Source organism: Polypterus senegalus, chromosome 12 (assembly GCF_016835505.1).
Source record: "Polypterus senegalus isolate Bchr_013 chromosome 12, ASM1683550v1, whole genome shotgun sequence".
Taxonomy (NCBI): domain Eukaryota; kingdom Metazoa; phylum Chordata; class Cladistia; order Polypteriformes; family Polypteridae; genus Polypterus; species Polypterus senegalus.
In genome coordinates this window covers 28,616,586-28,641,666 of record NC_053165.1, presented here as the reverse complement: position 1 = coordinate 28,641,666, position 25,081 = coordinate 28,616,586, and the positions used below count along the sequence as shown (strand labels likewise).

General features: G+C 37.5%; 1 protein-coding gene across 1 annotated transcript in view; it reads left to right on the top strand.

Moving 5' to 3' along the window:
- Positions 1 to 25,081, top strand: part of pes (pescadillo) — an 80,768-nt gene that overhangs the window by 36,219 nt on the left and 19,468 nt on the right. The window contains exons 5-8 of the mRNA XM_039770761.1: positions 8,556 to 8,727; positions 13,640 to 13,729; positions 18,938 to 19,054; positions 23,820 to 23,897. Of these exons, the coding sequence (XP_039626695.1) occupies positions 8,556 to 8,727; positions 13,640 to 13,729; positions 18,938 to 19,054; positions 23,820 to 23,897 (457 nt within the window). The remainder of the gene's footprint in view (positions 1 to 8,555; positions 8,728 to 13,639; positions 13,730 to 18,937; positions 19,055 to 23,819; positions 23,898 to 25,081) is intronic.

The window sequence follows — 25,081 nt, the reverse complement described above, 5'->3', positions numbered from 1 at the left end:
TTTCACAACGGAAATGTGAGTGTGAACATCATCAGGGGAATACATATGTGCGCACAATTATTAGGCAACTATTAGTGTGCAGATTTATTATGCAACTAAAGGAAAAATGAAAATTTTCCCATCTCACTTGTTTATTTTCATCTGTTATAGTGAGAATAATAAACAAACACCTCAAAATTTACAAATAAACATCTCTGACATTTCAAAAAAAATAAATCAATCAATCAATGACCAATATAGCCACCCTTCTTTCCAATAACAGTCATAAGCCTTTCCATTCATGGAGTCTGTCAGTTTCTTGATCTGTTGACGATCAGCTTTTTGTGGAGCAGTGACTACAGCCTCCCAGACACTCTTCAGAGAGGTGTATTGTTTTTCTCCCCCATAAATCTAGCGTTTAAGAAGTGCCCACAAGTTCTCGATAGGGTTTAGGTCAGATGAGGAAGGGGGGCCATGTCATTATTCCTTCATCTTTAAGGCCTTTACTGGCTGGCCACGCAGTGGAGAACTTCGATGCAAGTGATGGAGCATTGGCCTGCATAAAATCATGGTCTTTTCCTGTATCACTGTTTGAAGAAAGTGTCTTGAAAAACTGGCAGTAGGTTTGGGAGTTGATTTTGAGTTCATCTTCAATGCAAAAGGTCCAACTAGCTCATCTTTAAAAATACCAGCTCATACCAGTACCCCACCTCCACGTTGGAGTGGAGCTCTGTGCCCATTACTGATCCACAGGTCCATCCATCTGGTCCATCAAGAGTCACTCTCATCTCATCGGTCCATAAAACCTTTGAAAAAAATCTGTCTTCAGATATTTCTTGGCCCAGTTTTGACGTTTCAACTTATGTTTCTTGTTCAGTGGTGGTTGGGTTTCAGCCCTCCTTACCTTGGCCATGTCTTTGAGCACTGAACACCTTGTACTTCTGGGCACTCCAGGTAGGTTGCAGCTCTGGAATATGAAAGTACTGGAGGATAATGGGTTCCTGGTAGCTTCACGTTTGATTCTTCTCAAATCTTTGGCAGCTAATTTGCATCTTTTGTTCTCAACACGTTTCTTGCGACCCTGTTGACTATTTGCAACAAAATGTTTGATGGTTCTGTGATCACACACCAATATCTTAGCAATTCCAAAAGTGCTGCATCCCTCTGAAAGACTTTTTACAATTTTTGACTTTTCAGAGTCCGTTAAATCTCTTTTTTGGCCCATTTTGCCCGAGGAAAACTAGCTGCCTAATAATTCTGCACACCTTGATATAGGGTGTTGATCTCCTTAGGCCACACCCTCCCTCATTACACAAATACACATCACCTGACGTGCTTCAATCCAATAAGCATTCAAGTTAATACAGCTTGGAGTTGGAATATACGCATTAAAAATGATGATATGGTCAAAATACTCACTTGCCTAATAATTCTGCACTCCCTGTATTGTTTAGAAATTCAATGGCATTTTCACTTTCAGCATTCTCTTTGATTTTCAAGACAAACATTGTTTCTGCTTTTTCTGTCTTCAGGTTCAGAACGCATAGTACTTAATGATACCAATTGACGAGTTACGTGCTTTTTCCATGCTCTAAGCAGACTGGGTGATTTGACGTGTAGATTATGTAACATGAGATTTATTCATGAATGTTTTTGATACTGTTTGCTCCTGCCCAGTGCTGGTCAAAATTGGGTCTCATTCTCTTCATACTCTGTGGACATACAGATTAAAATATGTTTCTCTTCCATCGCTACTGACTTCACAGCAGTAGTAACATATAAAAAAAAATGTAATTTTTGAGTGGAGTATTGCTTTAATCCATAAAATAGTCCCACCTGTAGCAAAAGATTTAGTATCCAATCCTGAATTGTGCTATATCATGGTGGTGGATAATGTATTCAAATCTAAAGGAGTTCTGGTATATGGATATGTACCTAATAACCTAATGTTGATGACAGAGAATTTATGTAAAATATATTTGCATTGGTTCTTAACTAAAGAAGTCATGAAATTATAATGGCTGTAGATTTGAGTTTTACATCCAGACTTGGATAAGACCTCAACTACAGCAACTTTAACATCTAAAATTGCAATGACAATTACACAATTCATTGCAGATCACAATCTACCACACCTACGGGGATTTGTACATCCACATTCAAGAGAATATTACCTGTTCTAGCCAGTACATCATAGTTACTCAAGAACTGATTATTACTTTATGGCAATTGTCATCTCAAATCACACTCCTCTTTTGGGCCATACATCACTATGCCCTACATCCTTGGCTCACAAGTGGCATCTTCATTGTTCTATTTAAGTTTTTTGTTTTTTTTTAATATTGTTTTGCTTTTTTCCCTTTTGTTTTTGTGTTTTTCTTTTTCTCTGTAATGATTTTGAGGTAAATGGTTGTATTTGGCATATTATTATTATTATTTGTTTAACACTAGAATTACCAGAGCCTATGAAAAAACTCGTAATTCCGTCCCACCTTAAATCGCTTCTTAAATCCCTTGACACCTCTCCGCCAGCGTCCTTTGTCTTCTAAATGTGCTGATAAAGAGAAGCCTTGGAGCAGCCGGCTATTCCACCACCAAGCCCCCCCCCTTCCCAAATTTAGAACGTGCACGAACTTCTCTCAGCTCATGCCTTGATTGAGTATCTGAGAGTAAAGTGGAGTTTTCGAGTGGATATAATAGATCGTTATTTGGAACGCACGCATTTCATGTCTGTTCCGTTTCTACAGTAATCTGTCTACATGTTGCTCTATGCTGTTTCTTTTGTACTCCAGGACATGCAGAGGAGAGAATGGTAAAGAGCAGTAACTTCGTCGCTATATGCAATCATCAGATACTCCCCATCTGCCCGTGTCGCTCAGACACAGGAACATATGTTGGTGTAAAAGTATAACAAAAGTGCACTTTTATTCAAGACTACCTGTATAACCGAAGAAAAAAGAAAGCAAGTTACAGTATGCATTTAATACAACAGCTTGCATGGTGCAATGCTAAGAAGTGCTGATTTCCATTCCGTGCTATATAAAATCATTACATTTAAATATTAACAGTTCCCACACACCCAAGGACCGTCCTTCCTACATTTACGACACGTGTACTTGTTGCAGTGTACACACCTCTCTGTGCTATGGTTCCTATTACACTGAATGAGCACCTGACACTGTACTTTCTTTCCTGGGGGAAGCTGAGGTCTTAGAAATGAAGCTTGTTGATGCTGTATCATCTTTTCTTTATCCATCGCCTTTTCCTGTAAGAAGCGATGACGAAGTTCCTCTGCAAGGTGAGCCATGAACACTCTTTTCTCAGTGGACCCCATGCATGCCTTGTACGGTACGTGTGCGTTCATCGCTGCTAGGTCAAGGATGTTGTAGAACACAGCAACCAGCCACCTGCATGTTCCTGTTTGCACTGAATAAGCACGCACCTTCTGGTCCATGATGTCAACACCACACTGGGGAAAAAGGAAAGACAAATATATGTGACATTTTGAAGAAATCATTTTATCACCAGAATAGCACAAGAAAACATCGTCACACTAATATTTTTTTCATTAGCATACATTCATGTGGTTGTAGTCTGTGACCGTATTTGGTTTTTTTCGATCTTGCCCAATCTCCACATCATGGTGCATTGTGCTCAGAATGCAGACAGACTTCTTCTTTTTGGGCACATACACTGTCAGCATGGCACTGGGAGATCTAAACACCAGCATGGAGAATTGTTCGTGTACTGAACTGACTTTAGCTGCAGGTGGAAGTTCCCGTCGCACTTTATTCATGGTGCCAAGCAGAGTTGTGTTGCGGTGCAGCAGTCTATTAGCCAGCGAAAGTGACGTGAAAAAGTTGTCTGTTATGGTTCTGCCTTTGTCCAGAAACGGCTTCATAAGCTTTATCACCACAGACTTGGAAAGTCTTTCTCCTGTGGGACGACTGGGATCTTTTCCTAAATAAGGAGTGGCATTGCACATGTACTTTGTCTCCAAATCTGCCGCAATCCAAAACTTTATGCCAAATTTGTCAGACTTGGTGGCAATGTATTGTTAGAATGGACAACGGACCTTGGTTGGAAACAGTTGCTCATCAACTGTAATATGCTGCCCTGGGTTGTAACTCAGAACACAGTTCTCAACAAAACGTTGCCAGATGTCCGAAATTGCAGCAAATCTGTTGTTTTTCACACGTTCTGCACGAGTGTCTTTGTTGTCAAAGCGCAAATGCCGCATGATAGTCTGATAGCGGTGACAGGGCATCGTATCTTTGATGGCCGGTACAACAAATAGTTCTGACCAGGCAGCACCAACTGTAGTCATCGCTGCTCTTGTCAAAAGAATGGAGATAAATGCCATCAGTTCAGAGAGGGAGAGGCTCCAGCAGGGGTCTGCTCTGCAACCTTCGTGGACTGTGCAATCTCTGATTGTCAACAACATACCTATGTCGATCAAACACAAGAAGCTCTGCAGTCTACTGGTTACTTTACGCTGTAGGAAGATAAGTAAATAAATTAAGGTAAATAGGTAAACAACATTCGATGCATCTTTTATATAAGTAACATAAAAATGTTTTTCATATACAGCCCATCAAAAAACATTATTGAAATCAGGACATAGCACGATACCTTGGCGAGCTCCGTAGGTCCAGCTGCTTCGCTGAAGGACATGTGTGTGACAGATTGACTGGCAGAACGACTCCCAACTTCTTGCTGTATGCAAATGGTGCCATCTTTTGCCTTTATGCCTGGTGCAGCTGCGCTGTTCTTATGTTGAACTGGACGTTTCTTGCGGGGAGGGCTTCTGTTCTCTTTCTCTGACATAGAATCCTCATCTGGGCTTTCCTCTGTGTCTGTCTCGTCATCTTCCTCGATATCGAAAATAAGTTCCTCACCACCATCTCAGTTGCAATCGTCCATTTCTTGCAGCAGAGCCAAAGCCTCCGAAGGGGACAACCTCCTCTTTCGTGACAGAGCTGTGGCCATTGCAGTGTCTGTTTGCTCAAAATAATCAAGCACAACTGATTCACCTATGTTTGCGGCTTGCAATTGTTTGCAATTTGCAGCTCTATTCATTATCTCAAAACACCACGCACATTCACAGCAATTCCCAGTTATGTCCACCACTCCCACCCACTCCCACAACCATACAGAAGTGATCCCACTTCAGAGAATTTCCAGTTCCTGCATAAATTCACACCCAATATAATATTGCATTAGTGCGATGATGTTTTGACATATATTGTCTCTTTCTTTCAGGTGTGTAATAGAAACCACAGCATAGAGAGAAGTGTGTATAGTGCTTCTTACAGGAAAAGGCAATGGAAAAGTGCACTTTTGTTGTACTTTTACACCAACATATGTTCCTGTGTCTGAGCGACACGGGCAGATGGGGAGTGTCTGATGATTGCATATAGCGCTGAAGTTACTGCTCTTTACCATTCTCTCCTCTGCATGTCCTGGAGTACAAAAGAAACAGCATAGAGCAACATGCGGGGACTGGCAGGAACACTAAATAAAACTGAATAAAAAGAAAATCAAGTGACAGTGAGATACGAAGAAGGCAGCTTCGCCAGCATTTGTGTGTCAGAAAATTGGGGGGGGGGGGGGGGTTGGGGAAGGTGTGTTAGGGCTCATTTATACTTCACGCTCAGAACGCGTACGCGTCTGCATCATGGCTGCCACGCATTCCCAGTGTTCATTTCACGCGTCCTCTGAGCAGGTCCTCAGACATTAACGCGACGCGTGCGCGAGTTGCAGTACCAGCAAAAAGTCGGGAGGCGCAGTGTGATAAAAGTCGGAACGTGACGTCAGAGTCTCTGTTTACTATCTACATGTGACAGCAAGCCTCTATGGAGATCCTTCGGGGTTCGATGTGCACGCTTTGCTGTTTGATGAATGGTTCAAAGTGTTGAAGCAAAATGCCGACATACAGATGCATTCGTGGTGCTTTTATATTCAAGCGTCGCATATTCTCGATCGTAATGACACGATACATTTTAAAAGTCTCACATACCATCTTTTGTGCCGTCTATTTTTTATTTTTTTACTTTACCTGCTGTCAGGTCCAAGAAGCTCGTAGCGATTAAAAACTGGGATGCGTTTACGATGGTCTGCTTTAATAATAAATTAAACTCTGAGGTTAAAGTGGACATTTGAGATTAAAGCGAAATGTCCACTTTAATCTAAAATACACGTTTTCACCGTGTCTTTTATTTTTTTCTCAGTGGCTCAAATACAGCGTTATACATTATGTTGCCGATGTGAAGTTGTAAAAAAAATAGACGGCACTGAGACTTTTAAAGTGTATCGTGTCATTACGATTGGGAATATGCGACGCTTGAATATAAAAGCACCACAAATGCATTTGTATGTCGGCATTTTGCTTCACCACATCGAAGCATCCATCCCGTAGGATCGGCATAGAGGCTTTCTGTCACATGTAGATAGTTCCCGAATGTAATGACACGATACATTTTAAAAGTCTCGCATACCATCTTTTGTGTCGTCTTTTTTAATTTTTTAATTTTTGCAACTTAACAACAGCAACATAATGTATAGCGTTATATTTGAACCACTGAGAAAAAAATAAAGGACAAGGTGAAAACGTGTATTTTGTGATTAAAGTGGAAATTTCGGCTTTAATCTCGAAATGTCCACTTTAACCTCGTAGTTTACTTTATCATTAAAGCAGACCATCGTAAACGCGTCATCCCAGTTTTTAATCGCTACGAGCTTCTTGGACCTGACAGCTGCGGCAAGCAGAAAAAGATCACCACACAGAACAAATTAAATGTATGATATTCCAACTCTCTGCACATATAGAATTTTTAGATTCATACTTGATATCACTTTCATGATGAAATGCATTAAAGTGTGTATGTTACATTTTACATATAATTTCATTTAAATAATGAATACTGTTAATAATTACACACATGGGGATGTCACGGTGGCGGAGCAATAGCACTGCTGTCTCGCAGGGAGTTACGTTGCTGGTATTTCCTGCTTGTATTCCACACTGTGCTCCGGTTTCCTTCAAAGATAAGCAGATTTGGGGATTTGGTGCGCTAAAATGCGCTAGTGTATGTGTGCTTGTATTCACCTTGCGATGAGCGGAGACCTCGTCCAGGGATTGTTTCTTAGTCGTGCCCAATGCTTGTTGGAATGGACACATCCCTGGATTGATAGATTTAATCAATAAACATCCTTTTCAGAGATATTGCGGTAAGGTGTTATCGGAATTTAATAGGTGTTTTAGGCAATTCACAACACAGAGAAGCCAAACATGTTCTCACCGTGATAATATCTCACACTGCCACCTGGTGGACTCCTCCAGATTTACGTAAAGTACGCGCGCAAGTATAAACACTTCAATGCTTGTGTAGCAGGAGCGTCCGCTGCAGCATGCGTCGCGTCGTGTGAAGTATAAATGAGCCCTAAGTATGCATTGTGGTACACTGCAGAGCTATAGCGCGTCTTTATGTGAAAACGGCCGTGTCAGATGGGGTTGTATGGATTGATTCTGAATGCGACTGAGAGAATGAAAAGTGAATTAAAAAAAAAACAAAGCTAACCTTTATAAGGATCATAAATTACACCAGCTGTTACAGACTGAAATCAAATGTACGCTTTTGTTCTAAAATAGTAAGACTAAGAGCAGTTTACTTCTCAAAACGGAACGGTGCAGAATCGAACTCGCAACCTTTTGATTCCCAAGCAAGAACTGATTCTAGTGCACCACGGAGGCAGTTACAATAAACCGCTGTCAATGTCGCATTTTAAGGCGGCTTTTTGTTTCTGCAGTTATATTTTTGAATAAAAGCGCAATTGTGTGTTATTTGTACCTTTTGTGAAAATGTTTCTTTGATATTTGGACTTTAGGTTTTATACATTATATAGTTTATGCCTACATTTTGTCATCTACTACTAGAATATAAAAAACGTTTCTGTTTTAACAATGTGTTTACACAGATTACTGTAGAAACGGAACAGACATGAAATGCAAGCGTTCCAAATAACGATCTATTATTTCCACTCTAAAACTCCACTTCACTCCCAGATACTCAATCAAGGCATGAGCTGAGAGAAGTTCGTGCACGTTCTAAATTGGTGGGGGGATGGAATAGCTGGCTGCTTCTAGCTTCTCTTTATCAGCACATTTAGAAGACAAAGGACGCTGGCGGAGAGGTGTCAAGGGATTTAAGAAGCGATTTAAGGTGGGATGGAATTACGAGTTTTTTCGTAGGCTCTGGTAATTCTAGTGTTAAGTAGTATGCCATTATAATCTGCCTTTTGAAAGATAGATCATTTAAATAAGTGAGGAGTGTAAAATTAAGAGAAAAGTGTATGTTTATAGCAATAATTTCTAATTAGGAAAATAGGTTTGAGTAAAAATATGCAGCTACTATGTTGCTCCAGGATTAGCTTTCTAGTCCTCTGATCTATGTGATTGATTGTTCTTCTACATTGTTTGCCTATTTCTGTCTCACATTATCTTGAGAAGTTTACTGTATAATAGCTTTGTTGTTTTGTATTAATTCTTCTTGCATGCTTTGTTTCCTTGTTCCCAGGTATCCTACTTTCATTGATGCCCTCCGTGATCTGGATGATGCCCTTTGTATGTGTTTCCTGTTTTCTACATTTGCTCGTACAGGAAAATGTCACGTTCAAACAATTCAGCTTTGCCGCCGTCTTACAGTGGAATGGATGAATTACATTATCTACTCCCGCTCCCTCAGAAAGGTGTACTATCTTTTCTTTCTTTTTTAATTTGGAAGGTGTTTTTTATTTTGTAATTAGAATATTTCACATATGCTAATCTCATATAAAAGCAAAATAGCTAAGAGGTGTTTGGAAATGGAAATTTTATCAATTATGGGGCCCGTCTTTACATTGGAAGTTGCTATGGAAAAAAAGAGGATGGTGGCAAAATTGGATGCCATTGTAAAAAATTCCATCCATCTTCTTCAGAAGGCAGTGTACTAAAAACACTTCTGTAGGTCTTTTTTGTTTGCTGCTGTCAGGATATTCAGTGTTTCTTTCCTGCATCCCAAACTAAATGCTGATACAAATTCATTTAGCCGTTTCTGCAGAATATTTATTTATTTATTTGTCCTTTGAATATGTATCTTTGTTTTACATTTTTGCTGGTACATGCATAAAGTTGATCTCATCTAAATTTAATTGACCAATATTTATTAAATAGTTATTTTAGAAAGGGTTTTTTTTTTTTTTTAAACTTCTTACAAAATAGACCTAATCTTAATAATTAGCCAATTGTTTTTAAAACATCCTACCTGTAAGCATCGGCTTAGTTTTAAACATATCACATTTTAGGTTTGTGTACTGTGTTTGAAGTTCCTAAAGTATGTTCCATGTGTTCCTGATTTTTTTCAATGAAATTAGGTCCCAAGTTAAAGTTTCTTGATTAGAGTTAGAGCTTTGTTTGTGAAAGGTTTAAATAACCCTTCTGATAATGGCTTCTGCATTCTTTTGATTGCCATTTTTAATGATAACTTTGAATGCATCTGAAATTTACTTATTAATGCATCCAATTTTAGAAGCAGAATTTATGTAGTGTCTTGTTGTTTTACTAAGTGCTTAGTCATTATAGAGCATTAGTGTACCAAACAAAATAAATAACTTTCAGTGTTAGAGCTTGGTTCTCTAAATGTGCTATGTACACGACTCGTGGCATATTCTATGAAGTAGAAACGGATACGTTTTTAGAGTTTGGTTCTCTAAATGTGCAATGTATATGACTCATGGTATATTCTGTGAAGTAGAAACGGTTAAGATATCATTGTTCTGTCAAGTTCATGTTCACCATTTGAGTTCACACTGTCACTTTCAGCTTCTCTTGTGTCATTACACTGTTTTGCTTTTTCTTCTACATATTGAAATAGTAACATTGGATTATAGGATCATTTATTATCATGAGTACAGAGTACAGGTGAGGTCAGGTTGGGGAGCATACATTGGTACAGGGTGTTGCCGCACCCACCACATGACAAAACAGCCCAGGATCCTGATTGGCAGCCCCCCAGGCAGACACACGGTCCAGTTCAACCCTTTGGAAATGACCCTCTATCTGCCGTGGTTAAGTGGGTGTCCCGTTCACCTGTTCCAGCCACTCGGGTCCTAAACAATGAGGATCCTGCGAGCCGGATGACCCTTGGGGAATATACTCATTCGGGACTCCTATCAGCAACCGCTCATTCGACACAAAGTCAAACCAGTGGTACCCAAGGATTCTCCAAAGAGACAAAGTACCAAATGAGTCCAGTCTTCATCTCAGGTCAGTGGATGGTGTCCATGTCTCACAACCATATAGCAAGACAGTAAGCTCCAGGACTCAATACTTGGACCTTTGTCCTTTTACATAGATACCGAGAGCATCACACACCCCTCTCCAAAGACCTCATGACCCCCCCCATGCTCTCCCAATCCATCTACTGACTTAATAGGAAGAGTCACCAGAGACATGAATGTCACTGCCAAGGTAAGTAAACCTCTCGACAAGATCGACAGTCTCTCCACAGGTAGGCACACTGCTGATGGCTGTGCCTAAGAGGTCATTAAAGGCCTGGATCTTGGTTTTTATCCAGGACATTCATAAGGCCAGACATTCAAATTCTTCGCTCACTCTCTTTAGAGCTCGACCAGAGCCTCCATTGACTCTGCAAAGATCACAGCATTGTTAGGAAAGTAAAGATCACAACAAGTCCCATTTTCCAGTAAGTTGGGATGAGGCCAGTCTCCCAAATGGAAGCAAGGATTGCTTACAATGCCAGGAGGACAATCTTGCCACCAACCTGGAGAAGTTCACCCTGGATACCACAGATCCCTGCAGCCTTCGGTTCACAGCTAATTGGAGGATCAGCCTCAAGAACCGTGGATGCAGAGATATCCAATGTCCAATCTGGATAATCAGCTTTAAAAGAGTGCATGGAAATTCTATTTTGCATGTGTTAATAATTATTGACTGAAGAGTATTACACAATGTGGGTAGTGTTACATACTCCTTCATCTTGGATTGCAAGTTGCTGTCTGATTAGCTATTGTGTAAGTTCTTTGACCAGATCATTTTTTCCTATATTACCTAGTATGCCTGGCATATTTTTAACAGATTTGTCTTTCATAATATCTTGGGAACATTTCATGACCACATTGGTTTATTTCATGCTTTGCAATAGCACACTTTTAAATTTTGCAGTTAGTATGGGGTAAATTTACATCACTTCATTAGTATTAGTAGCATATATTTCATATTATTTGATTATTTTTTCTAAATACAAACTTTATTAGACAGAAGCTATCAGATTTTTTTTATCTGCTGTTTTGCATTCCTTAAATATGTGAAGTTTACATAGTATATAGTTTTTAATGTAACAAGTTTTTGAGTGTCTTTTGAAGAATGACTGAGATTAATTATTTGACCCGAGTTAAAAGGTAGAATGATTAAACTTATAATTAAATGCTAGCTTTAGACAAATGCGAACAATGTCTTTATGGGGGTTGGGGAATTAATTTTACAAAATTATTTTAGAAATGCGGCCACATAAGCATACGGTGTCTCATCAGCTTTACTTTTAGGTTGGCAAGTGATTCAGTGCAGTATGGAAAGTAAGAAAATAAAATTCTAGCCATGTAAGGCTGCAACTAACAATTTATTTTTATAATTGATTTAATCTGTCAGTTATTTTGATGATTGATTAGTTGAGTTGTAAACAAAATGTCATTTGAAATTAAACACAAAGTGCATGAGTTGGAACTTTTCACCAAATACACATTTGAATAAAAGTTTCAGAAATGTATATTTAAAAAAATGGACTACTTGTGGATATTTTAAGCAATTATAGATTTTTATATAACATTTATAAAATACATTTAAAATAAATAGATTAAATATTTAGTAGCACTTCTGGCTCTGGTTGTGCAAATAACACACACACACACACACACACACACACTTTCCTTAAAAGCAATTTTCAATAAATTAGCTGAACTTGCAGTTTGGCTTATGTATTCAGAATCACATTAAATAGACACTTTACACAGTTAAGTTACAAGTTTTTTTTTTTCTTCTCTCGGTTTCTATGAAAGCATCATGTAAATGTAAATCTGACCACCACAATATTCCACCATCAAAGAATCTGTTGTGCAGTCTTGACTTTATTAAGGGTTATTTTTTGTAACAATTTGATACTGTTGTCATATATGGGGAAATGTCCAGACTATTTTTTTCTTTTGCAGCAAAACAAGTGGTTTCATTTGTGTGAGACTATTTTTTATGTCTGGGAATGTTTTACCACTAAAGATTCTTTTTCACATTTGTTTGCAGCCAACACACTGCCACAGCCTGCTGCATTTCATTAGCCATTGGAAGTGTACTGTTAGATTTTCCCATTTGAAACTGTGTAATGCCACAAAAATCTGTTTTGCTGGCTAAACTAGGCTTCCTACAAGCAACATTATTGTGTCTTCCTCAAGATCAGGGGTTTTTAAACTCTGTTCTGGGAAGCCACTCTGGCTGCAGGTTTTTGTTCCAACCAGCTTCTGCTTTTAATTGGAATCCTGGGATAATTAAGTGAACTGTTATTTCCCAGATTCTGTGTTTTGGGACCAATATAGAAATGTTTAGTTCAAAAAAATTAAGATGTACTAAGCAGTTATATGGGAGTAATGCATTTTTTTTCTTTTAAACAATATTTTCATCTTGATTTTCATTCTATTTTTCCAGCTGTTGTAATTGTTTAAGTAAACCATTATGTTGTTTGGTTGGATGTTTTTAATTAACACTATTAAGATACAATGAAGGGAGCAAGCTGCACAAAGAAAGGGCAAATTATAATGAAATCAATAAAAGAAAGTTAAGCATTTAAATTTATAGCAAAAATAGAGGATTGACTCCATCTCGAGCTTTGATGATCATTTCAATCATAATGATTTTGATTAAGCTGATGTACAGTGGAACCATGGGTCACGACTGTCTCGGACCACGTACAAATCGGGTTATGATCAAAAAGTTTGCCAAACTTTTGCATCTGTTCACGACCACACACTCTGGTGACAAACAAGCCAGTTTTCCTTCCGGTTTGTACGCGCCGATTTCTACACATGTTCAGTCTCTCCCTGTGCAGTGAGCAAGAGAGAGCGAGCACGCGAGAAGGCAGTTAAGGAAGGCAATAAGGCCGAGAAGGCAGTTAAAGAATGCACCGGGCTTGTTTTTAAAGAGGCTGCAAGGTTATTTTTCCCTGTTCAAGGTTTTTCTCAGTGTTATCCAATGTTTTTTACATTTAGTTTACTATTACCCTGTGCGTTCTATGGTATAATTAACTATTTTTGTGCTTTAAAATCTTTAAAAAATATATATATATATTTACATAGAGCTTATATGGTCCGGAACGGATTAATTGTATTTACATACAATCCTATGGGGGAAATAACTTCGGGTTGCAACCAGAGTTTTGGAACAAATGACGGTCGTGACCCGAGGTTCCACTGTATTTGATTAAAGCCTACTGTATGTTTAAACAGTTTACAAGCAACATTTTCCAAAGAGTAAAACAAAGTTTACACTTCTACTTCCTGTGACTCATTTAATATGTACTGTTTGTTAAGGGGTAGTTCATGGTTTTTTATTTTTCCTCAGGTATTTCTGTCCATTCGTGGAATTTACTACCAGGCTGAGGTTTTGGGACAGCCTATAACCTGGCTTATTCCATACCAGTTTGCCCATGATGTAAGTAACAGAAATATGCTAAGTCTTATTTAATTAAATCTGTAACTGCTGTTTTTCTTGTAATTCAAAATTTACTTCTTAAAATGTCCATATATCCAGTTACTGAACTCCCCTACTGTATTTCAGGATGGACACTACAAAAGCCAGAGCCTAATCCAGCAGCAACTGATGTATTGCATACATCAGCTCTAGACTGAATGCAAGTCCCTTTCAGTGAACATTTACACACTCACTCACTCACTATGGTCAGGCCAAGAGTTAAAATTAGTTATCTGTAGCTGTTGGGCTGTAGTGTAGTGTAACTGCCTTAGATGGTGTTTTTGTTTTTTCCTAAAATTGCTTATGATAAAATAGAATGGCTATCTGCCTGTCATTTCCTACTCATTATACATTCATGCGTAGACTTACCACTCCATTTGGGACTAGCCATTTGGTCACATGTCGGTCACAAAGTGTACAGGTAATTGCAACTGAGGCTGTACTCTGTGGTTCCAGTCCAGGTCATCTGTATTCAAACTTTGACTTTTGGGATGCAGAAGAAAACTCTTTAGACTACAAAGAAAGAAATAAAACAAACGTGGAGAACATACTAATGCTACTCAGTGACTGATTGTGGAATTCAAACCCCAGGCACAAAGTCAATAATATAGAAGTGGTTAACTCTTTGTTTACATGCTACCCTCACAGTTACATGTCTAGTGTCCAATGCTGTACTAATGCAGATTTAGTACACATACTTTGTGCGGCATGTTTTGAAAAAGTCAACAATGCATAGCCCAATGTTGCAATATGGACAGTAAAAGGCAGTTTCTTTGCATACTTTCCTAATATTTTTTTCTGTTCCTTGTCCAAGAGATGGTATAATGTCAGGGGCTGAACCATGCTATTGATGCACCCATTGTGTAATTGTACACATCCACAGTGCAAGGCCACAGTGAACTTTCACGCGATTGAATTCATTGGGCATGTCACGGTCGTTTGGCCTTGCAGTGTCATGTGCATGATTTTCACTGTCCATGTTGGTATATGATGACCGACTCACATAATCATCACTGTCACTCATATTTAGCAATGGTTTAGTTTTAGTTTGTTCTAAAAGTGGCTTTACTGATTTTAAGTTTCCATTGTGTTTTTGGTTGAAGGCTCTGCCCCACTCATTAATATTGATGATTTACGATAGAGGGTACCATAAAGTGGCAGAATGCATAGCAATATATTTTTTTTCACAGCATGATGTTATTTCATCCAGTAGATGGGAGAAGAATACTTTCGCAAGAGTCATTCGGGCTTAATGATGTAAAGCAGATCATTATACTCGCCCTAGGTCTAGCTTAGGTTTAATTGTAATAACCACCAAGGAGTTAATTGTGATAGTTAAAAAAATAATAATCAGTGTCTATGCAAATACAATCAAGCATAAATTCCGTGTAATATCTGCAACAGTATTAAAGATTACCACAGCATGCATACTCCATTCTGATCCTAAACATACTAATTGTATTGTTTTCTTTATCTTTTGCTTGTAAAGGTCACTGATTATTTGCTGCCTTCCGATGCTTTGAAAAGTTTCTCAGTTGCCACTTGTAATGTCTCATGTTCTCACATCATTCTGCACTATAAGCAATATTGATTGGATATTTCTAATATTTTTTGCCGCTGTCATTATTTTGTGGGTTCATTTCTAAACCATATCACTGCCTTTCTTGGTTTTGCATAAGCTCTTCACTTTCCCTACTTTGCTGCAACTATGAATTTGGTTCAGAATGAGTGAAGGTGACTTTTTTTTGTCCTCTTTTAAAACCCCTTTATTTAATCTTTATAAGAAATGTTAATAAAACATATAATATTTTAGTTATACTAATACATATTAACTCTTGGTGAATTACACCAAGAGTTACACATATTTAATGCATTTATTTTCCCAGGTTAATCATTTTCCATGTGAGTTTGCACAGCCTCCCTGTGTCTGTATGGATTAACATCCAACTTTCCTGAAGACCTATATAATGCTCTCCATAATGTTTAGGGCAAAGACACATTTTTCCTTTATTTACTCCTTTGCTCCACAGTGGTGCTGGGCAATATGATGATCTATATCGTGGGGACGATAGAAAAGTGTCTATCGTCCTATTTCTCTTCTATCGTTTCTATCGTTTCTAACCTAATTTTATCAATTACTAAAGAAAATATTGCACTAAATAGGCTATGACAAATGAATGATAATGTCTTGTCGCTATGCAATGCATACTCTACCCTTTATATAAGTGATAATCAAGAATAAAAATGAACTTTTAGCAAAGAAACTCCATCTTGTGGTTTTGTGACAGTTCAGTTAAATGTCACTTCAAAATAAAGTTGCAAAAAAAAGTATGCAATGATATTTTTGTCAAACTTTTCAGAGAATAACTGGAAACGTACTTTATTGTGGTGGTATATCGTGATATATATCGTTATTGTGATATAAAATAATCCATATCGTGATATATGATTTTTCCATATCGCCCAGCACTACTCCACAGTTTAAATTACAAATCAAACATTTCAGACATGATTAAAGTGCACATTGCAGACTTTAATTTAAGGGTATCTGCATACATTTCAATCACACCATGCTGAAATGAAAACACTTTTTCTACATAGTTGTCTCAAATATTATGGTGTCCAGAAATGGGGGAATTGTTGTCACAGGTGTTTGTGATTACCTAGGTGTATTTCACTTTCTCATTAGAACAGGCATTAGACACCTGGACTTGCTTCTATGCTTTGGATTCTATAGTTGTCCTCATGTTGAACAATGACGAGAGCTATGGCATGAAAGTCAAAAGAAGCCATTATAAGACTGAAAAACAAGGATAAAACCATTAGAGACATTGGTGAAACCTTAAGATGTCCTAAATTGACTGTCTGGAACATCATTAAAAAGAGAGAACACACTGGTGAGGTCAGTAATTGCAAAGGGACTCCTGGGCCATAGAAGACATCCACTGCTAATAATATTCGTTATGATTAAGAAACATTACCAAATGTCTGTCTGACGGATCAGAAACGTTCTTGAGGAGACAGATATGCATGAGTCAGCAGAAGACTTCATGAACAGAAATATAGAAGTCACACTGCAAGATGCAAACCCTTAGTCACAAAAATGGGATGACCAGATTATAGTTTGTGAAAAAGTACTTAAGAGTCTGCAGAATTCTGAAAAAAGTTCTTCTCCACATATGAGATAACGATGAACCTGTGTCAGAATGATGGTAAGAGCAAAGTTTGGAGACACAAAGGAAGTACCCAAGACCCAATGCATTGGAGCTTGTCCTGACAGCACTGGGTTCAATATAGAAGTCTATACAGGACACCAGCTCATCCAAGATGTCACTCATGGTCGTGCCCACTCATGACCAGATTTGACCACTGGATGATTACAGCAAATGTGTGTGTGCGCTATGTCAGTCTAGTCTGTGTGTATGCATGTGCATGTCACATGTAAGTTTTACTAGTTCATAACTTCGCTAAAATAGGCTATTATTTGATGTAATCAGCAAAATTGTCCTGCCAACCTGTACTGGAATAGAAATGCCAAAGAAGTTTCCATGTGTTTGAACGTCTGCGTAAATGGTTAGTGCGAGGTTTCAGAATCATCGATTTGTTTCCATTATTGTTAGGCAGTCTGATTCTATTGCTTGTAAAGATGTGGATGCATATTGTAAATTGCTTAATAGAAACTGTTTTGAGAAATGGTATAAGAAGGGTGTTTTGAGTAGTGGCGTAAGAAGTTTTGTTGATGTCTGCTGTGGACAAACAAAAGGCACTTTTAAGGCATTTGTTTGTGAATTGCAAATTGTTTATATAGTTTATTGGAGTAGTTTCAGTAGATATTCCCAAAAAAGTTTTTCTTTTTTTTTTTTCTGCTCTTTCTTCCTGCTTTACTGATTGGGTACTTCTGGAATAGAGAGAGGTGGACTGTAACCTGGGCAAAGCAGTGAAATGCCAATGTGTACCTTGGGGTCAGGCTTGATTAGCTTGTAAATATTTGTGGAAGGCCATTGCTGGGGAAAAAAAAGTTGTGATGTGAATAGTTTTTGATATTTATTATTTGATTGAATGTGCTGAAACATGTCATCTTTGCACACTCAAGACCTTGGTGACTAATAATCAAAAATCAAAAACATTCGTCATAATTGGTTAGTGTGTATTTTCATAATATGCCTTTGCTTGTTCAAAACTACTCTATGCAGCTGAGGTGTTGTTAGAACAAATAGAAAGATGCACATGACCCTTACCTTCCTGAGTTTGTGCTGAAAACAAAAGTATAAAACACTTGAATCACTCACTGCATATGAATATAATGAAATCTACACAAATTTCAAAGCATGGTAGAATCTCCTGAGCTCAGTTTAGATATATAGATATCTATATAGGTAGAACTTTATTTGACTGCAGGGAAAATATGTTTTTTTACAAAACCTCTTTAAATAAGTAAATAATAAATGGGTAGATACGCCAGTTTAGCCCAAGAATTCATAGATTAGAAAAATAACACCTCAGTGATTTGGATGGTCTGTGTGAGAATGAGGCAAGGGTTGACAAGGGACCATCTGTATGTTCTGTTTTTATGTATTCTGTTTTTGTTGCATTTAATTGTTAGCATGTCTGGTACATAAGTTCAGGTGCACTTTATTGAAAGAAAATGGCTTAAGTTTTATGTGTTTTGTGCTAATGAATGATCAGCGTTTCATTGTTGACTTTTTTGCATATTGCATCAAAGACCTAGCCTTATGGATGATGCAATTAGCAATTGACCTACAGCTGTGGCTTTGTTTTTATTATTTCTGAATGTCCTATAGGAGGGCTTAAGTTGCTTGCCAAGCAGAGGCTGCTCTTGCGTCTGCTAAACTGGTGGAGGAAAATATATTAGGACTATAGTTCTTCATGCCAGGTGCATGTAATGGTGTATGAACTCAAATCCTAGCGGTCAAAAATTCTTACCAGTATTAAGTGAGAGTTTTGCAGCAAGTATCATGTAGAATACAATTTTTATAAAATGAATACAGTATTTTTTTCTGATAATGGTTCCAGAGGTAATTTTAGTATTCAAAAAAACAACTTTAGCACAGCAGTAACTTTTCATAACATGGTTTTTTTTTTTAAGTTGTTGAATAGAATTGGCTGTATTTTTTAATTTCATTTTCATTTTTTTTTTTTAACTTGCAGCATCCAACTGATGTAGATTACAGAGTAATGGCCACATTTACTGAATTTTACACAACTCTTCTTGGTTTCATAAACTTTCGTCTTTATCAGAACTTAAATCTTCTTTACCCACCAAAGGTGAGTATCTCATACATTACCATACTTTCTCCCCTTGGTATATCCAAATAAAATGTAATTCACATTGTGAATAATTTTAGATTTGTTATTGATTAAAACATTTTTCAATTAAAGCTTTAGAGTTTTTGGTATTACTTTAGCAGTTAATGATATTGATTTTATTCTACGTTTTGATATATTTTATTTCATTATACTTTAAGAAAGATTGGATCTACTCTGATAAATACTTTCACTAAAAGGAAAACAAAGATTTTTTTTTTTTGTTTGGATTTGATTAACTCAGATGTCAAATTAGTTTTCTGCTAAATTTGCAAGCTCTCTTATTCCCTTTTTTTGTTTGTGTGTTGTCAGCAAGTAGTATACTCTGAAAATTTGAGTTTGTTTCTGTTCACATGTCAACAAACATTGGCAATAAATCTACATCGCATCTCTTTTGGCACTTTCTTTTTCATTTACCATTAAAAAGGGTATTGCTGGTTAATTGTCAACAATTCTGATGTCTTCATAATATTTACAGTCTAATAGATTTGGGTTTGGTTAGTTTACGTTAGGGAATTTTTTGTGGTGGTCACAGTTTTAAATTCTGCTAGCTTCAAAATCAGTTACAAATAAGTTTCTGAGGCATGTGTATATTGGATATAAATCAGAGCAAAACTAAATATGGATTACTGAACAGCTGACAGTTTACAGTCATTGAACTGGAGTCTGGCAGTTCTCCAGATAGTCAGCTAGGCAGTTTTGTTGACATAATCTTGAATAAAACAATTGCCTCCAGTTAGGGTGGAGACGTCTTAGATAAATAAAAATTTAAAAAATTACATGTTATTGACATAATCTCTGCTTTTAGATCCAATCCAGGTGTGAAAGGAGTGCAGTATATTATTTTAAATTAATCACCTAGTTCTTTCTTTTTGCAGAGATATTGTATGTTCTGAGATTTTTTTTTTAGTTTGTTTGCACATAGACATGAAGTACCACTTTGATGCCCGTGATTCAAGAAAAAATATTATTGGTGCTGAAATGTAGTGTCAGATAAATGTGATTATAGGCAAATTTAGTCAATTTGTTTTCAATGGAACCTGGAAAACCCTGTGTTTTTCATAGTTAGGAGATGTAACATAATGAATTATGGACTCCACAATTTGTTATTTTTACCCTCAAAGGATGAGCTGCTCAGTGCTGAATACCTATTCTGAGTAAGAATAAGTAACCTGGGATGCATTATGTTCATATTCTTAGGAGTTAGAAAACCTTCCGATTGTAAACCATCCAGTATGTGACCATATTTGTAATGCTGATGCTGTATTTTTCCACACATTGTTTACAAGGGAAGCTGGAGAATTTGAGATTGAATCAAGATTTTTAGATTATGCAAATTTACAAGCAAAATTTTCATTTGCAATGAAGATCAGAATGTCATAAGATGTTCCACTAGTTTCTTTGCCAACATGTCTAACCTAACAAAATGTTTTTCATAAAATTGTCTGACATCTGTGGGATAAGTAAAGCTTAATTTACCATATGATGTGTAGTAGAGAAGGTATTTTAGGAAAAGAGGAGGAATAAGATGATGTGTGGTCTATAAGGGTGCAAAGAGAAATGCTTAAAGCTAACCAAGAGAGTTGCAAATAAAGGAATGAATGAATAATGTATTCAGGATCATGAAACAGAATTCAAAAGAAAGATCTAGGGTAGATGCAAAATACTTAGAAAAAAATACCGAAGGGAACATTTTAATTTAATAGAACCCAGATTAAGTGGTTCCTAGATTTAGTACTCGGAGAACAGTATGGCTGTGGGTTTTTGTACCAAGCAATTTTACAATAGGTGCATCTTAATTTAAAATTACCTCATTGTTTAGTGAGCTTTACTTTTTTATCCTCTTACAGATACTTAAACTTTTTTTTGAGTATTTTTGCCAAAACTCCAGTTTTGCCTATGTTTCTTTGCCATTCTCTTTTTAATTCATCCTTTTTTTATAGAAGTTGGAGAAGTTAAAAAGAAAACGGCATATGAAACAATCATTTAAACCTGTGCCAAAAAATATGTATGTATAAACCAAATAGTTAAACAATTAGCCAAGTTAAAAGTAAGAATGACACACCGATTGTGAATTCAGTGGGATAAAAGCCTGAATCGGTCTGGCTCCTCCAGGACTAAACTTGAAAAATACTTGATTAAGGATAAGTAGAAGAAATTTATAGAGATGTTTCCGAATAAAGTGAACGGAAGGTGAATGGTTCCATGGTGAGAAAATAAAGACCTAGTTGAACGTCTAAAAAAGTTGGAAAAGATGAAGGTAGCTAAAGCAGCTTCCCAACTTTAGTGTTCACAGCAATTGTGAATGCAGTAGAATCTCCAGTGGTTCAGTGTGATTGAGTGTGAAAGGAGGATTCTTGAAGATTAAAAAGTATACTCATTCTAGTTTACAAAGGAAAGGGCAATCCTTTGGAGTGTGCATCATGTCAAGCAATTAGGCTTTTGGAGTAAGTAATAAAGGTGGTTCACAGAGTAATAGAGAAAAGAATTGGAAATCAAATGAAAACAAAATTAAGTTTGGTTTCATTCCTGGGAAGGTGGAGGATGAACATACTAACTTGTTCTGGGCATGAGATGATTGGGTGAAGTGATGCAATGTGATGGAGATGGAGAATATAAGGCTAAGAGAGTGGCTGAAGCTGATGTGGTTGTATATGGTAGCAGATGGCGTGAGAAGAATGAGTCTCTTCAAAGTATATCAATGACTATAAAGAGAGAAAGAAAAAGATTTGGGAGGCACACCAGAAAATAACTGATAAACTCATGATAATGGTTTAGTGGTATTGGGGAAATTCATTTCCTATGTAAATTAACCATCCTCTGTTATCAATGGAGGACACCTCTTCAGTTAGCTTTCTGGCTGTACTTTGTATTTTTTAGTGTCTTAAGTGGCTATTGCCTCCATCTTCTATGTAGTCCTATATGTTTTCAGATCATACAGGTGCTGGTCATAAAATTAGAATATCATGACAAAGTTGATTTATTTCAGTAATTCCATTCAAAAAGTGAAACTTGTATATTAGATTCATTCATTACACACAGACTGATGTATTTCAAATGTTTATTTCTTTTAATTTTGATGATTATAACTGACAACTAATGAAAGTCCCAAATTCAGTATCTCAGAAAATTAGAATATCCATTAAGACCAATGCAAAAAAGGATTTTTAGAAATGTTGGCCAACTGAAAGGAATGAACATGAAAAGTATGAGCATGTACAGCACTCAATATTTAGTTGGGGCTCCTTTGGCCTGGATTACTGCAGCAATGCGGCGTGGCATGGAGTCGATCAGTCTGTGGCACTGCTCAGGTGTTATGAGAGCCCATGTTGCTCTGATAGTGGCCTTCAGCTCTTCTGAATTGTTGGGTCTGGCGTATTGCATCTTCCTCTTCACAATACCCCATAGATTTTCTATGGGGTTAAGGTCAGGCGAGTTTGCTGGCCAATCAAGAACAGGGATACCATGGTCCTTAAACCAGGTACTGGTAACTTTGGCACTTTGTGCAGGTGCCAGGTCCTGTTGGAAAATGAAATCTGCATCTCCATAAAGTTCGTCAGCAGCAGGAAGCATGAAGTGCTCTAAAACTTCCTGGTAGACAGCTGCGTTGACCTTGGACCTCAGAAAACACAATTGACCAACACCAGCAGATGACATGGCACCCCAAACCATCACTGACTGTGGAAACTTTACACTGGACCTCAAGCAACGTGGATTCTGTGCTTCTCCTCTCTTCCTCCAGACTCTGGGACCTTGATTTCCAAAGGAAATGCAAAATTTACTTTCATCAGAGAACATAACTTTGGACCACTCGGCAGCAGTCCAGTCCTTTTTGTCTTTAGCCCAGGCGAGACGCTTCTGACGATGTCTCTTGTTCAAGAGTGGCTTGACACAAGGAATGCGACCGCTGAAACCCATGTCTTGCTTAGGTCTGTGCGTGGTGGTTCTTGAAGCACTGACTCCAGCTGCAGTCCACTCTTTGTGAATCTCCCCCACAGTTTTGAATGGGTTTTGTTTCACAATCCTCTCCAGGGTGCGGTTATCCCTATTGCTTGTACACTTTTTTCTACCACATCTTGTCCTTCCCTTCGCCTCTCTATTATTGTGCTTGGACACAGAGCTCTGTGAACAGCCAGCCTCTTTAGCAATGACCTTTTGTGTCTTGCCCTCCTTGTGCAAGGTGTCAATGGTCGTCTTTTGGACAACTGTCAAGTCAGCAGTCTTCCCCATGATTGTGTAGCCTACAGAACTAGACTGAGACCATTTAAAGGCTTTTGCAGGTGTTTTGAGTTAATTAGCTGATTAGAGTGTGGCACCAGGTGTCTTCAATATTGAACCTTTTCACAATATTCAAATTTTCCGAGATACTGAATTTGGGACTTTCATTAGTTGTCAGTTATAATCATCAAAATTAAAAGAAATAAACATTTGAAATACATCAGTCTGTGTGTAATGAATGAATCTAATATACAAGTTTCACTTTTTGAATGGAATTACTGAAATAAATCAACTTTGTCATGATATTCTAATTTTATGACCGGCACCTGTAGTTTCCATATTACTGTAAAAATAAAGGACTATAGCACAATACTCCCACCAACTACAGGAGTTAAATTTGTAAATTGAACCTGCAACATTGCAGTTCAGTCCTCCGCTTGAGTCCACATTGTCAGTACTAGAGTTGCATGTTTGTCTTTGTTAATGTATCCATTGCTTTAAATTATAGCTGGAGAGTCCCACTGAAGAACTGATGACATCAGAATACGGAGAAGACTATGCCATGGGTTCTGAAAGTTATTTAGAGGTACTAGTTACTTTTGAAGCATTTTCTGGGTGTCCCAGAATTAAGGATATGTTCTGCAATATTCTTAATACTTTTTCCACCTGATAACAATGTAATAAAACATCTTTAGTTTTGAACAGAGAAGTTTCGTTGGAGACCTTATAATGCTTCAGCCTATCCCGATACCCAACACTGAACGTCACCACACTTTTGGTGGTGTATTTATGTCAGATAGTAAGTCAGCCTTAAACCTCCCTCAGACCCCTTTCTACGATATCGATAGATTAAGAAATATATAATTTGCATCATATCAACAAAATGACAGAGAGAAATAAACAAGACGTAACTGTATTAAATTAATCTTATAAAACTACATAAACATAAATGGCAACAATCGAATCCATAAACGCAAAAACACACCTTCGTATACAGTATGCAAAGAACACAAAAAAAAAACCTTTGATGCATACTACCTACAAAGTCCAAACTGTGCTGACACTTCTGATAATGGTAGTCGTTTTTAATCTTTCTTTTTCGCCCAGAGTCTCCCAGATGAGCAAAGATTTATTTCACCTCATCCAAGTTACTCCCTCATGACTGTCCCGTCCGCTTCTATCCCAGAGCTTGTCAGGTGGCGAAGTGTATGAGATGGCCACCTCCAAAAATTAACTCAAATCCTTGAGTGAGCCTGTCTTCTGTCTGACCATGGATGGACTGTGTTTGCTGAATCTCTTTTCTCTTGCCTTTCATGGTTAGACTGTGATGGAAATTAAAGTTTATTGTAGTTAAGACTAAAGCAAAGAGGCACTTTATACAAAGAGTTATGGGAATCTATTACTGAGTCAAGTAGTTGAAGTAGAAGCCTATAATGGCAACATTCAACAATGCTTTTAAACTTGTCCAGTTGTCTTAACCAGATAACTAATGTATTAGATAGCCAAATGAGTTTAAGTGATAACCTCTTTTTTTTTTTTTTTTTTACATATACACTTACGATCTTATTCATTGTCATTTTCATTTAACATTTCCAGTCAAGGGTTGCAGGAGCAACATACTGACTTTACCCAACCCTCCTAGGAACCTGACAAAGAAAATTCTTCCAGGAGGTCTTGGATCTGCCCCTAATAATAATGCCTTTGATGATAGCAAGACTATCCCTGTCAGTCTTAGGGCTCATTTATACTTCACGCTCAGAACGCGTACGC